Source organism: Empidonax traillii, unplaced genomic scaffold (genome assembly GCF_003031625.1).
Source record: "Empidonax traillii isolate 1590-97213 ecotype Southwest subspecies unplaced genomic scaffold, ASM303162v1 scaffold27:size3997909, whole genome shotgun sequence".
Classification (NCBI taxonomy): Eukaryota; Metazoa; Chordata; class Aves; order Passeriformes; family Tyrannidae; genus Empidonax; species Empidonax traillii.
In genome coordinates, this window is record NW_020955220.1 from 148916 (window position 1) to 161612 (window position 12697).

General features: G+C 46.9%; 1 protein-coding gene across 1 annotated transcript in view; it reads left to right on the forward strand.

Moving 5' to 3' along the window:
• ARL3 (ADP ribosylation factor like GTPase 3) overlaps window positions 1-12697 on the forward strand; it is a 30405-nt gene that overhangs the window by 5696 nt on the left and 12012 nt on the right. The window contains exons 2-5 of the mRNA XM_027907588.1: window positions 4457-4600; window positions 5737-5853; window positions 9957-10007; window positions 11931-12116. Of these exons, the coding sequence (XP_027763389.1) occupies window positions 4457-4600; window positions 5737-5853; window positions 9957-10007; window positions 11931-12116 (498 nt within the window). The remainder of the gene's footprint in view (window positions 1-4456; window positions 4601-5736; window positions 5854-9956; window positions 10008-11930; window positions 12117-12697) is intronic.

Below are 12697 nucleotides of genomic sequence, written 5' to 3' on the forward strand. Positions count from 1 at the left end.
CAAAACCCTTAGCTAGGACTATAAATGTCACTGTATTTTTATATATGTCTGCTTTTTTTTTTTTTTTTTAAGAGACTAGGATTACTGCGTGCAGCTATAACTGAAAGTCTTTTGATAATTCAGTGAGTATTTTAAACCTAGCAATGATATCTTTTCATAAAACCACACTTCCCTGTTTTCTGAAGGATGCTAATAAGATGGTTAGCTTTTCTTTCATGCTTGATGTGTTTGAGCGCTCCTGCCCATTTAGTTGCTTCTCAGAATTTAATGCCCCACTCTGATTTCACCGTAATTGTCAGAAGTCTCTTTTTCTTATTGTATGTCCCCACTCACTGTCTGGAAAATGCAGTCTCCTCATTGCTGACCCCATCAGTCTGTCTCCTCATGGTGCTTGTAAGGAAAACCCTCTCCACCAAGGACAGAGATGTTTTTAAACAAGCCAATCTGATATAAAACATAGTTTGCTTAACCCGGAGGTGACCAAGAAGCGATTGCTGGCTGACTGTGCCCAGCCTTGAGGTGCTGTGTCTGGCTGCCCTTCTCCAAAGGCTGTGCATGCTGCCATGCTGTGCTGTTCATTATCTGAGCAGCGTCTGCAGTTCCCTTCTCTGTTACAGATGCCGCAGTCTGCTTAGTTTTGTGCAGATGACACACTGCCCTTACACTCCTGTGAGTTGTCTCTGCAGCTCCTCAGCCAGCCAACATCTCAACTGTTCTGCTCGAGACTTGTCCTCCTTCTCACCCTGGACAGCCCAGTGAGTGAGTGCCACTGGCCTGGCTGTCATGCCAACCTCCTGGGCATCCTCCCTCCTCACTGCTGGTCAAGTCCCAGCACCGAGACATTTGTTACCTGCTCTGCTTCAAAAATCTGCTCCTGCTCTGTTGCTTCTGAACATCCTTTTTTCACCAGATTTTCCCATGTCATGGCTTTCTACCTGACACCTCTCATCAGTAACAAGGGGTTGCTTTCTGACTCTCATCAGGTCAAGTTAGTTTCAGCATTGTGTTTGTTAGCAGAGAAGTGCTTGTCCATCAGTGCGTGTGCAGCAAGGGCTTCTTGTCCCACACAGTGGTGGCATGCAACAGGGAACTGGGCTGAGTTATTTTTTCCAGTCTACAAAGCTGTCAGGAAATGCTTTCTGTCTTCCTAGCCAGTGTGCTCATAAGACCAATTACAAAAAAAAAAAAAAAAAAAAAAAAAAGTTAGAAACCCATCTGTGCATGACTTTCCTTAGTTTTAAATCTTCACTAACTACAGGGATAATGCTAGGTTCAAGTTTTAAATACTATTTACAAAATAGTAACAATCATAGTAACCAATACTATTATTTGGCTTTTGATTTAAGTTGTGCATACAGACCATGTAACCTATGCCGGCAGCTACTGAAATAAAGTCCACTTCTCTGTGTTGCCTTGCTTGTCTTCCAGCCTTTTAAATCAGCTTACTTTATACCTTAGAGAATACTTTTATTTCTATATATATCTTCTCTTCTATTGGCTACCCCAGATAATCCTGTGATCAGCCATGCAGCAGTGTCACTTGAGTAGAATATGGAACGATGCTGATCGTTTTCTCATAGGCTGTCATACTAGCCCAGAAATAGCATCTGTCTACAATGGGAGAAGCTCTATTAACATTTACAACTGTTCCTCTTCCCGACCCCTGAGAATTGCTCCGTGGTAGATAAGCAATACTTTGTAATACGTTTCTTTGCGCTCAGTATTTTGGAGTTGAATTCTGAAATGTAAAGGCTCCTAATCCTGATCTGCTCTGGGTTACACTGCTCTGCTCTTAGCAAGTGGTACTGTGAATAGGATTAGCATTTCAACAGCTTCTTTTTTTAACTGTGAGCAATAAACTAAAATAATAGGGCCTGATTCAGAGCTCTCCAAAGTCGGCAGTAGTGCTTTGGCTGGTGTACATTGGCTTTGGGTCAGGCTCATAAGAATGGGAAATTCACTGTTTCCCTGAAAAGGAAGGAGAATGTGTGAATTTTAGAGTTTCTGCTCCTATGGGGTCTGTCCACACCGAGCTGAAATCCATGGATTTACAAGCCAACAAACAGAACTGTAAATTTGACAGCAGGTGAAAAGAAAATGCGTTGCTAGTCATGGGGTTAAAACTTGTGCTTTTTAATGATGTCAAGAGCACTTAGGACATGCATATAAACATGTGAGCATTAAAGGTATTTCTGTTGCCGTTCCTTTTCTCTTCCCTCGCACGTGTGGCAGTGCAGACCGTGGTGGGGCAGAACGTGGGTTGGGCTCTGTGGCCAGGGAGATGAGCTGTTGGGCTGGGAGGGCTCGCAGTGACTGGCTGCACCGAACGCAGCTGCCCTTCAAGTTCATTAGCCACGGGCTCAGGGGCGAGAGCCAGCTGTGAGCATCTGGCCCTCAGGGCCCAGCACGTGCTGTTACAGGCCTCTGTATTTCAACTAAAAGAAGTTTGGGGATTTACTGTGCCTGTACCAAGCAGAGCCCATTCCTGATTAACTGCTCTTGAGCAGGGCCTGGATTCCCAGTTTTTCAACAGCCTATTTATCACCTATGAGATAGGTGACACTTTGAGCCCACTTACTGTGTGGTAAGACTGCAATTTTGCTGTTCTTGCATGAGCTCTGAATTTCTGAACCTCAGCTTTCTGCAGTGCTTTTTAAAAGCACAGCAACAGTAGCAATCCTGAGGCTTCCTTAAGATATCCTTCAAACGCAGTTTTACCAAGTTCCTTCTCTTCTCCCTCTTTCTTACACGTCGCACATGTATTTTGAGCTGTGGCTGGTAATTAAATGGAAAACCGAGAAATTGCTCTGAAATCGAAAATGCTTGGGGTGGATCGAATGTCACATGAATTTGAATCTCTGTGCATTATTGAAAGCTTCAGTATCACGACCTGTAGCGCCGTGTCCTTTCCAAAGTGCTCCCCGCCTTGGAGCAGTGCAGTGAGCAGTCGGAAGCAGCACTTTCCGAATGGCTAAGGTGGGGCTCTCCCAGAGCGGGCAGAAGGGCACTGCTGGAGGCGGGGGATGCATTGCAGCAGTGACAGTTGCACTGCTTCCTGCAGCTCTTTATCTTGAGGACAAGTTTCTGATTGCCACGATCTGGAGGGGATCAGGAGCAACCTTCAAGGCTCAAATAGTCCTTGGCTCCCAGCAGGAATATTTAGAAGGTTTAGTTCCTCATAGCAACAAAGCACTTCGTGACATTTAACTGATTACACCCTTACAGGTCGACAAGAAGCATTGTCTCCATTTTGCAAATTGGAGAACAAAAAAGCTTGAGAGATGGGCCCTGTGGGCTCAGGTTTCTGCTGATATTTGAACTTTCTTCCTGGCTCTGAGTCTTAGTGTGCTTCAACAAGGGAATTGTCAGGGAGATACGTAGCAGGAGCGCTCAGGGCTCCAGAAGGGGCCCTTAGAGGTGTATTCCTCTCCTGGATTTTCTCAGACAAATTAGTTGCAAGAGCACCTGTGTCCCCGGGCGGGATCTCAGTGTGGTGTGTGCTGCTTGGGCTCCGAGGAGCAGTGTCTGACAAGCAGGGGCTGCAGAGCAGCACAGCGCTGTGCCCAAGGACACCCAGGCATTCGTGGTGTGTCAGCCTGCTCCTGTGCCCTTGGCTGCAACTGCCTGTGGGGCTGGGCTGGGCAGCAAGAGGCAGGTGGAAATGGGGTGATTTGCATCTCTTGGTTACATGCCAGGGCCCGGAATATTTTTCCGGCTGTTTTCGAGAGGTGCAGGTCTCTGAGTGGTGGCACTGACAAAAGCTTGGGTGTGCTGCTGTAAGGTACCTGGTTGTAAATGAGCTGACCTGGATATTCTGTTTCCTAATCCTGAGTGATACTGTCAGCTCAGAGAGCTGAGCCTGGCTAATGACTGAAATCCACTGTGCTTTTCTTAGCGAGGATGTGTGGTGATCTGAGATAGTTGTTAAGTGCTACATCCTGAGAATCAGAACTGCACGTGCCCCTTGGGTCCAGCATGTTTTAGACAGATAAACAGGGTTTGAGATGACCGGGGAGTTACTATGAAAAGAATGATGTCAGGTACATAGTAACCTGCGGTTAACTAGGAGGGAGATTAAATTAATGGTCTTTTCCTTCTGATAAAGATAATGAAGAGCTTGCAAGGACTTGGTTTGCAGCTCTTACACATGGTATGTGTAGGCACTGTCTCCCTGGCACAGGGAATGCCAAACAGCTGTGTGACAAGAGCAGTGCAGCCAGCGGGGCACCTCACTGAGTGACATTTGTGCTGTCTGAGACCTCGTTGATACTCTGAGATGAAAGAAAATAGGGGACAAGGGCAGTAAGAAATTAAATGGGAACAGGGACTGCAGGAAGGGATTCAAGGTGTCCTGGGATCTACCACCATACAGAGCCCATTTCAGGGGGGGAGGGCATGACATTGGAGGAGAGAGTCTGGGGGGAAATAAACACTATGATCTCTCTTGTGGATTTAGGGTTTACTGTCAATCCTGCGCAAACTAAAAAGCACCCCAGACCAGGAGGTGAGAATCCTCCTCTTGGGACTGGATAATGCAGGCAAGACCACACTCCTGAAACAGCTGGCATCAGAGGACATCAGCCACATCACACCAACACAGGTGAGGAAGGCCTTTACCTCTCAGGACAGTTCTTGTGGTCTCCCTGCCGCCTTATACAAAGCACTAATGATTCAGCAGAGTCTTTCCGTAAAAAGAGGAACAGCTGGAGCTTGGTGTACCATTAAGTTTGTGTCTTTTCTGCCTAAGAGGAGGCTTCCTGAAGGAGCCATCGAGCATCAGGCCAGATCTGTCAGGTAGTGCAAAAGTGGATGAGTGCTGTGGAGTTCTGCAAAAGGCTTTTGGGTCATGCTAGAGTTGCATGGATGAAACTTCATTCCTGTTGTCCTTGCCAAACGGGGGACATGTACAGTGGATGCTGAAGAACTGGGCCAAGGCCCTGTCTCTTTGCATCTTTCACCCAGCCAGCTCCAAGTGTCCTGCATATACCAGTGCTCCTTCTCTAATGCCTCTCATCCCCTTTTGTTGATCCTCAGGGTTGGGGAGAGGGATGTCTCCCGTCAGAAGCACTGCAGCATCACTCCAGAGGAGGTTGCTAGAGAGCTATGGGAGATGCTTCCCCCCACCCTGTAGCTGCCTCCCAAAGCTCCTAGCCCTGACACCCCAATTCCAAGCCCCAGTCCCCTGGGTGGTGTGGCAGCACGTTGCCAGCCCACGCCACATCCTGTTTTTCTACTTGAATGCACTTTCAGTTGGTGCTCTAATTGATGAAATGGACCCTTCAGACGTGCAGCTGTTGCTCTTTTAAGCCCGGCATTAGCTGTGTCGTGTCGAATTGAGCTGAGACCTCTGGCTTCGTGTTAGCTGCGACTGTCTACTCAGCTTTCACAAGCTCAACCCTGCTTCTCACAGTGCCCTTGTTTTCTCCTTATCTGCAGTTCTCCCACCTCTTCCTGCACCTACACTGCTACGCCCTCCCAGGGCACTAACTGCATCATATGTCTCCCTAGCCATGACAGTGTTAACCCTTGACCCAGGAACGCTGGCAAACTGATGGTTTGGCGGCTGTGTTTGCTTTTGCCAGTGTCTCTCCAACAGCCGATCAGTCTTTGTGGCTGCCCAGCCCATCTTGCTGCACGTTGCAGGCATGGGATATATAAGGTGTTAGTGTCTGCCTATGAACATGCTCCAGCCATTCAGGCTTATGCTCTGTGTGGCTTTGTTTCTGCTCTTTCCAGGGCTTCAACATCAAAAGTGTACAGTCTCAAGGCTTCAAGCTGAACGTATGGGACATAGGCGGACAGAGGAAGATCAGGCCGTACTGGAGGAACTATTTTGAAAACACTGATATCCTTGTGAGTATTGGCTGCAGTTGAATGCTGTGTTCATGCAATGGCTTTCCGAGGTCTCAGCCAGAAATTCAGAAACAAGTAATGTAATGTCCCAATCCTCAGCAACACCATTGCCATTGTAACAGGAGTTATTCTGAGCGAAATGGCAAGATTGGTTGGGTGCAGTAAGAAAAATACAGTAATGTTTGGAGAAATCCTTCGGTTGTATGTTTTTACTTTCACAGGATGGTGCTGTTTATAGCCAGTTCCTTTCCTCTCATCTCAGTCTCCTCCAAATGAAAGAACGTTAATAACTTGTACTTTACTCATCTATAGCTCCTTTCACTGGAGACTCTGAAGGCCTGTCATGGGCATTTGTGACTTAAGCCTCGTGTGTAGAGGTAGATCAGTATGGCGTTCTTGTTCTATAGGTAGGGAAACTGAGGCACAACAATTAAATTCTATGTCTGCATCAGATAGGAAAGCTGCTGACTGAGGGACACAGAGAGACCCCTTGTCTTTTCTTTTGCTCCTTTAATCATGTCTTTTAATGATCTCGACAACTTAGCTGTAATTACCTTACAACTAGCTACAGATGACTACAATTATATTTACAGTGCAGAACCTTTGTGTTTCCATGCCAGACCACATTGCCCTGGGACCCTCCAAGTGGTGTCTTGGGCACTTTCAAAGTTTGCCTCTAGCCTACAGCCACATATTCCAGGATGAAGGCAGGCTGGGGGCTCCAAGCCTCTCCCCACTCCAGGCAATGTTGCCTTTGGGAACAAAGAAAAGGCAAGGACTGCAGGGCTCCCATGGGAAAGCGGGAAACTCTCTCAGAAAGACGCCCTTCCTCCCTCCTGCTGCACACACATGCTCACCGTGTGTCAGGAGCTTCAGTGCACTTCCATGGAAGTATCAGTGCAGCTAGGGATAGGACTCTCTACACCAAGCCTCATGTCCAGGTGCTGAAAGTCCTGGCTGTACCTGGAGGTTTAGAAAACATTGCCCAAATGAAGCTGTTATTTAACTGTGACTAATAAACCCTTGGTAATCTCCTTTACTGATCAGCCTTTTTGAGCCTTAATTTGGAATCTGATGTTCAAGGGCAGCCACCACTGCATAAGCCCAGTTGGTTGTTTTTGCAGAGCATAATGGAGAAATCTTTCTAGGGGAAAGATCTGTGTTTGAGAAATGAGCAGGACACACACTGTGCTCCTCTGTGGCCATCGAGGAGAGAGACATGGCGTGGCTGTGAGGTGATTATGCCCCCTGAGCTCAAGTTCTGCCGCTGTGTGTGTGTGGCGGGGAGGCAGTAGGTGTGCAGATCAAAGTCAGCCCTGCAAAGCAGCAGCTCTGGGATCTCTGCCTGCTGCGGCAGGTGCTCAGGCTGCAGAGACTGCGCAACCAAAAAATAGTATCTGGAAAACTCTGCTGGCAAAGGCAGTGAGCTACACAGGCCTGTGGGCTTCCACTCTTCCCCATGTGTGCTGCATGGGAGGTGCAGAAATAAAGGTGAATTTGAAGATCTCTTCAATCACATTTGAGGATGAAAGTGGCTGTTTTCCCTGCCCCCAACTCCCAACCCAGTTAAAGCAACGTACAGAGAAAACCCTTCTTTTCCTATAAGTAAGAAAATAGGTAGATAAAAGCAGAATCAGTCTGGGGGAAATAATTGTGTGAATTCAGAGAAATAGCTGGTGCACAAATGGACCTAAGCAACCCTGCCTGCACTCCATGCTGACACCCAGTCCCAAACTGGGAGGTGCTGGCATGTTGGGTGTCCGTACACACCAAAACTGGGATCAAGTACATGCTGATGGCTCTCTCTGTCTTCTGCCAGTCCTCACCCCTGTTTCAGCCAGTAATTTTACCGTCTGACAAACCTGGTGCAGGCTGTGCATCTTTAAATTGAGCCAACGTATCCCTCATGTTATTTCTTCATCCAGTCCCATCACGTGCAATTTCTGCCCAACCCACTTACTCCAGGTTGTGTTTCGGCATGTTTCTCAAAGGAGGTATCCAGCTTTAGAGGGATTTCTTTCTCAAAGCTCCATTCTCCAACCTAGTATTCAAACTGGCAAACTAGGCTACCAAGCACCACAGCCAAAATAGGCTCTTGAGTGGCCCTGGCCATAGAAGGACATTGGAGATGAGATACACTACAGTTCCCAGGACCCCCTGCTTCTCTCTTCTCCTAAACTGTATTGCCCAAAACAGAAAGGACCCTCTAAAGAGTATTAAAAAGCAGGAAATGATTACAAATTCAAATCCATGCAGGTGCCTTTGAATGAGAGCTTGGTCTTGCATCACACACCTGTGATATTTGGAAGCTTAACCCAGGCAAATAAGGTGTGGATATCTGGCTGATTGCATATTCAGACAGGCACCTGCAGCTATTTGGCACAGCGCTTGCTGGTTTGGAAGTAGGCACTCGGCACATACTTTACTTTCTCTGTGCTGTGCTTTTGTTGCTTTTGCCCTGAGCACAGTTGTATCCAGTTCTCATCTTGCAAAATAGCTCCATAGCAAGGAACAGAGTGGTGCAGGAGAAACCCTGGATGGTTGGGACTCAGAGCTCTCCCTTCCCGGTTAGAGAAGCACCGCAATATGGGAGGTGCCGCCTTTCAGTTGAGAAGTAGCACTTGACCATTGTGTTCACGTGTCGCTGAACTTCCCCAGAGATGTCCTGAATGAGGAAAAATGCCAGTCCAGTCTCACCCCGGAACACAACTGCAGCCCTGCCGCTTTTTTTGGTTTGTGTTTCCTACCCCAGATGGGATGCACAGGGGTATAATGCTTGGCAGGGGCAGAGAGGATGGGGGTAGCTGATACAGTATTGGTGCACGTGCTCGGGATGACATTGCAGGGAGAGGCTGTGTGTCACGGTGTGCCCACGGGCCGTTCCCCATCACATGGCACCGCGTGCATGCGCTGCTGACGCATCCCCACGCAGCTGCGTCCAGCCTGCCGCACGTCCCCCGGCCTCTGTCACTGCACATCAGCCCCAGGTGATCTGCAGAGGGGTCTGTGAGGTTTGCTGGGTTACCTCCTCAGGCCTGGCGTACAGATTCTCCTGCTGCGTGTTTGGTCCTATTTCAAACAACTTGAGTGCTGCTCATTAAGGGAGTGCCTGTAGTTTAATAGATATTGCTGCTAGAGATCTTCCCTCCCCCTACTATTTGGTCAAAATTATCCTGGAAGCGTGGAGTCTTATGCTGAGACTGCCTGCAAGGATGCCATTTATCTTGATGGCGGGGTGCTGTGCTCATCTATTCCCTGAAAACGAGGCTGACACTTGCTCCCTGTAAGCCACCAAAGAGCATGCGGATGACATGCTAGCAGCTTCAATCACTACTGATGGGGAATGGCAGGGACTGGAAGCAAAATGCTCAGTGTTCGTCACCAGTCCTGTCCCTGTCTGCCGTCCCAGCATCCTTCTCCTTCAGAAACCTTCCTGTACCAAGCAATTAAAAAGGGATACGAGGCTATTCTTGCCCGAGTGTTAGACTGAGGTTTCCTGGTTTTTTTGGATGGTAGCTGAAAATGGAGGCTGGATCCAGCCCTCCTCCCCATCAGCCAGCTCCATGAGGCTGCAGTAGGACCGCCTGATGGAGAGGAACTCACTGTCCCCAGTACATTCATGTGTCCCCTGACTGCTATTGTGTGCATTGGTGGCTTATTGAGGAGGTGATGCTGGAGGGCAGCATGGCACAGTCACACCAGTGCGGTGCTTGTACACCTTGCAGGGGTGAAAGACCGTGTCTAGCTCCCCGGGTTTTGCCCTCTTGCGTTCAGCTTCAGCTTGTAAGCCTGTCATATGAAACAATACCAGAAGTCTCCTATTCTCTTTAGATAACAGAGGCTATGAAGATGGTGAGTGCATCCCCTGTACTCCCCCATCTCCTTTCTGATCCTACCCACGTGGCTGTCCACTCCCCCAGCTTTCAAAGAGGTGGTTCCTCTCCTTTCAGAACATCATGAAGTTTTGTCAACATTTGCTATAAATAAGAGCAAGGATCTTTGTGCCCAAAAGCATATTTATTAGGTTTGGCTCATTTAAGCACGTGCTACTATGGAAGAGTGTCTTTTGGGAAGAGTAACTTTTCCTGTCATTTCTTTTTCAGATCTATGTCATTGACAGTGCAGATAGGAAGAGGTTTGAAGAAACGGGTCAGGTAAGTTACTTATGCCCAGCTTCCTTTGAAGTAAATCGGTGCTCCTGAGTGCCCCTTGCTCACAAAAGTTAGAAAGAGGATTTTGTTGTTTATGAAGGAAATTTGCATTTCAAGGGACTTGCCTTTCAAGATCAATGCAGATTATTTTGGTAGATGTGAAACAAGGAAAATAGGTAGCCTAATTCCGTTTAAATAGAACGGTTTTCATTAAAGTTATACAATAATAGCAAGTGGAGCCTAATACTGAAAGCAAGAACTTCTCTAAGTCCTTTAAACCTTGCCAAACCAAGACCCTGAGGAATCCTATTTTCTTATGTACAAAATTGAAATGGAAATCATATTGACTTGATTGTCTTTTGGATGTAATTGAAAAAAACCTAAGAACTTTCTAACTAGGACTGGCCAGAAAATAAGATTTCCGTTTTGCAAAGTTTGGATGTTTTGTAACATTCCGTATTTTAGCATGGAACAAAAGTAGGACTTTTGAACTTCCTTTTGTAAAATTCAGAAAGTGACAGTGTCCCAAAATAGCTAGCAACAAATTTACCCCCCAGAAATGGGAGATTTAGATTAAAGCCCTCTGTTCTGCCTGATTTGAAGAAGTTACTTGATCTTTTGCCTCTCATGTATCATGGACACACCCCAAGAGCAGAACTGTTGGCTCTTCTAGGGATGGGGGCAATCTTTCCCCTGCTGGAGCTATTTCATTTTATATAAGTAATTAAATATTCATTGGGCAAAAGAGAGGGAGAGGAAGCAGAAGCTTTTAGAGCGCTTGCCCGAGTCAGGCGGAGTCAGCCAGGACCCCTCCTCATATTTCCACAAACACTTTTGGTTTCAATAAATCAGCTGTGTCAGATGAAAGACCTATTTTGTTGAAAAATTCCCAGCCAGCTCTGTTTATAACTCCATTCTCTCATCTTGGTTTCCAAACCAAACACTGCTTTTAGGGGGATGGAGTTGTATTTCCACTGCAGTTTACCATCTCCCTGACTGCATTCATTTAATCCAAAAGTTTCTATCCAGTGGATAAAGGATGTTAGGACAGTATCTGGGAGCATGAGACCTTTCCAGCTAAATAAGGAGCCCATAAAAATCTCATGTACTCATCTGTCTGCAACGCCAGCAGTCCCTACAGGTTCAAGTTCTGCTGAGTTTGTCATACGTTCCCATAGGGAAATGACTTGAGGCTGGGTGCTTGTTTCACGTGAGACAATTATTGACCCACTGCAGATTCAGATATTCAAAAAATCTCTTGGAGTCAGACAGTTTTAAATGAGCAAGACCATTCTTCAAGACGCCACCCAAAATGTGTGCCATGCATATGGAGCCAAAATCCAGCTAGTAAAGCCGATTTAGCTTGTTTTCACCTAGCCAATGCCTTCAAAAGCATCAGCACTTTCTTGTGGGAGGGAGGTTCTATTTCTGTGGGGGAAAAAAGTCCTCTGTTGTTCAAACTGCAGTGTATAAAACTTGAAATAAACCCCTGAAACTCCTTATTAGCAAAGATATCAGGGCTGGTGTCAATGGTTGCTCAGGTACAAATGCCAGTCAGGCAATAACTTAAGACAGATTGCTCATACTGCCAATTTATGTGGTTTTTGCTGTTTCATCAGTTTTGGTCTCCTGGGATCAGGAACTGGTAAAACACAGAGTTGTAGCCTTTAAGGCAACTGCTAATTTCAGACCAAACTGAAGATTTTTCTAACCTGCAATTGGAAGAAATAGCTTTTGAACCTTGGGCAGAGATGATTGTATACATTTTTGGTCTCTTATAATAAGATCTAGATTTCACTGGAACATGCTCTTCTAGCATTTGCCCTAAATATATTTCTAATTAGAGACAACCACTGGTGGTTGAAAGTTTTCTGCCCTTCCCTCTCTCCATCTTCCCCCCACCTCACTCTCTTGTAAATGACACAGGAGCTGGCTGAGCTTTTGGATGAAGAAAAGCTTAGTGGAGTCCCCGTGCTCATATTCGCTAACAAGCAGGATTTGCTGACGGCTGCCCCTGCTTCGGAGATTGCCGAGGGACTGAATCTACACACAATCCGGGACAGAGTCTGGCAGATCCAGTCTTGTTCAGCTCTTTCAGGAGAGGGAGTACAGGTGAGGCTCTAGAGAAGGCTTGCTGTGCCAGCAGGCCATCTGTAAAAGATTGTTGATCTTCAGGGTGGGGCTGGACCAGCTGCCTCACCAAGGAGGGTCAGCACAGCCAAACCCTCGCAGCGAAGAACGCGGGGTGCGTGTGTGTCTGTGCCTGTGCAAAGGAAAGAGAGAGCAGTGGGCCCTCGGGATGTCTCCATCCCTGGGAAAGGGGAGAATGATTGCCTCCCCACCCAGGAACCCTTGGCTGGGCCAGATGAAGACATTGATTTATTTTAAAGAGACTGCTGTCAGGTTAATCATTCTCACAAAACAAATCGTCTTTTACTATTAACCCCTTTGACTGTTACAAGTGTGCACTCCAGAAATCTGATTTACCTTCACTGCTGATGTCATTTGGCATTTTGCTCAACCCAGGCGCCAGAGAGAAAAACTGATCAATTTTTCTGATCCAGAGAAATGCAAGAGTTGCACATGGGGCAAGGGCACTTCTAATGACAACATGTGGGGCAGCAGAAACCCACCGAAGGGTCTGAGCTGTGTCCCTGTTCTGAACTGTAATAGCTGTGTCTTGGGCTCCTGTG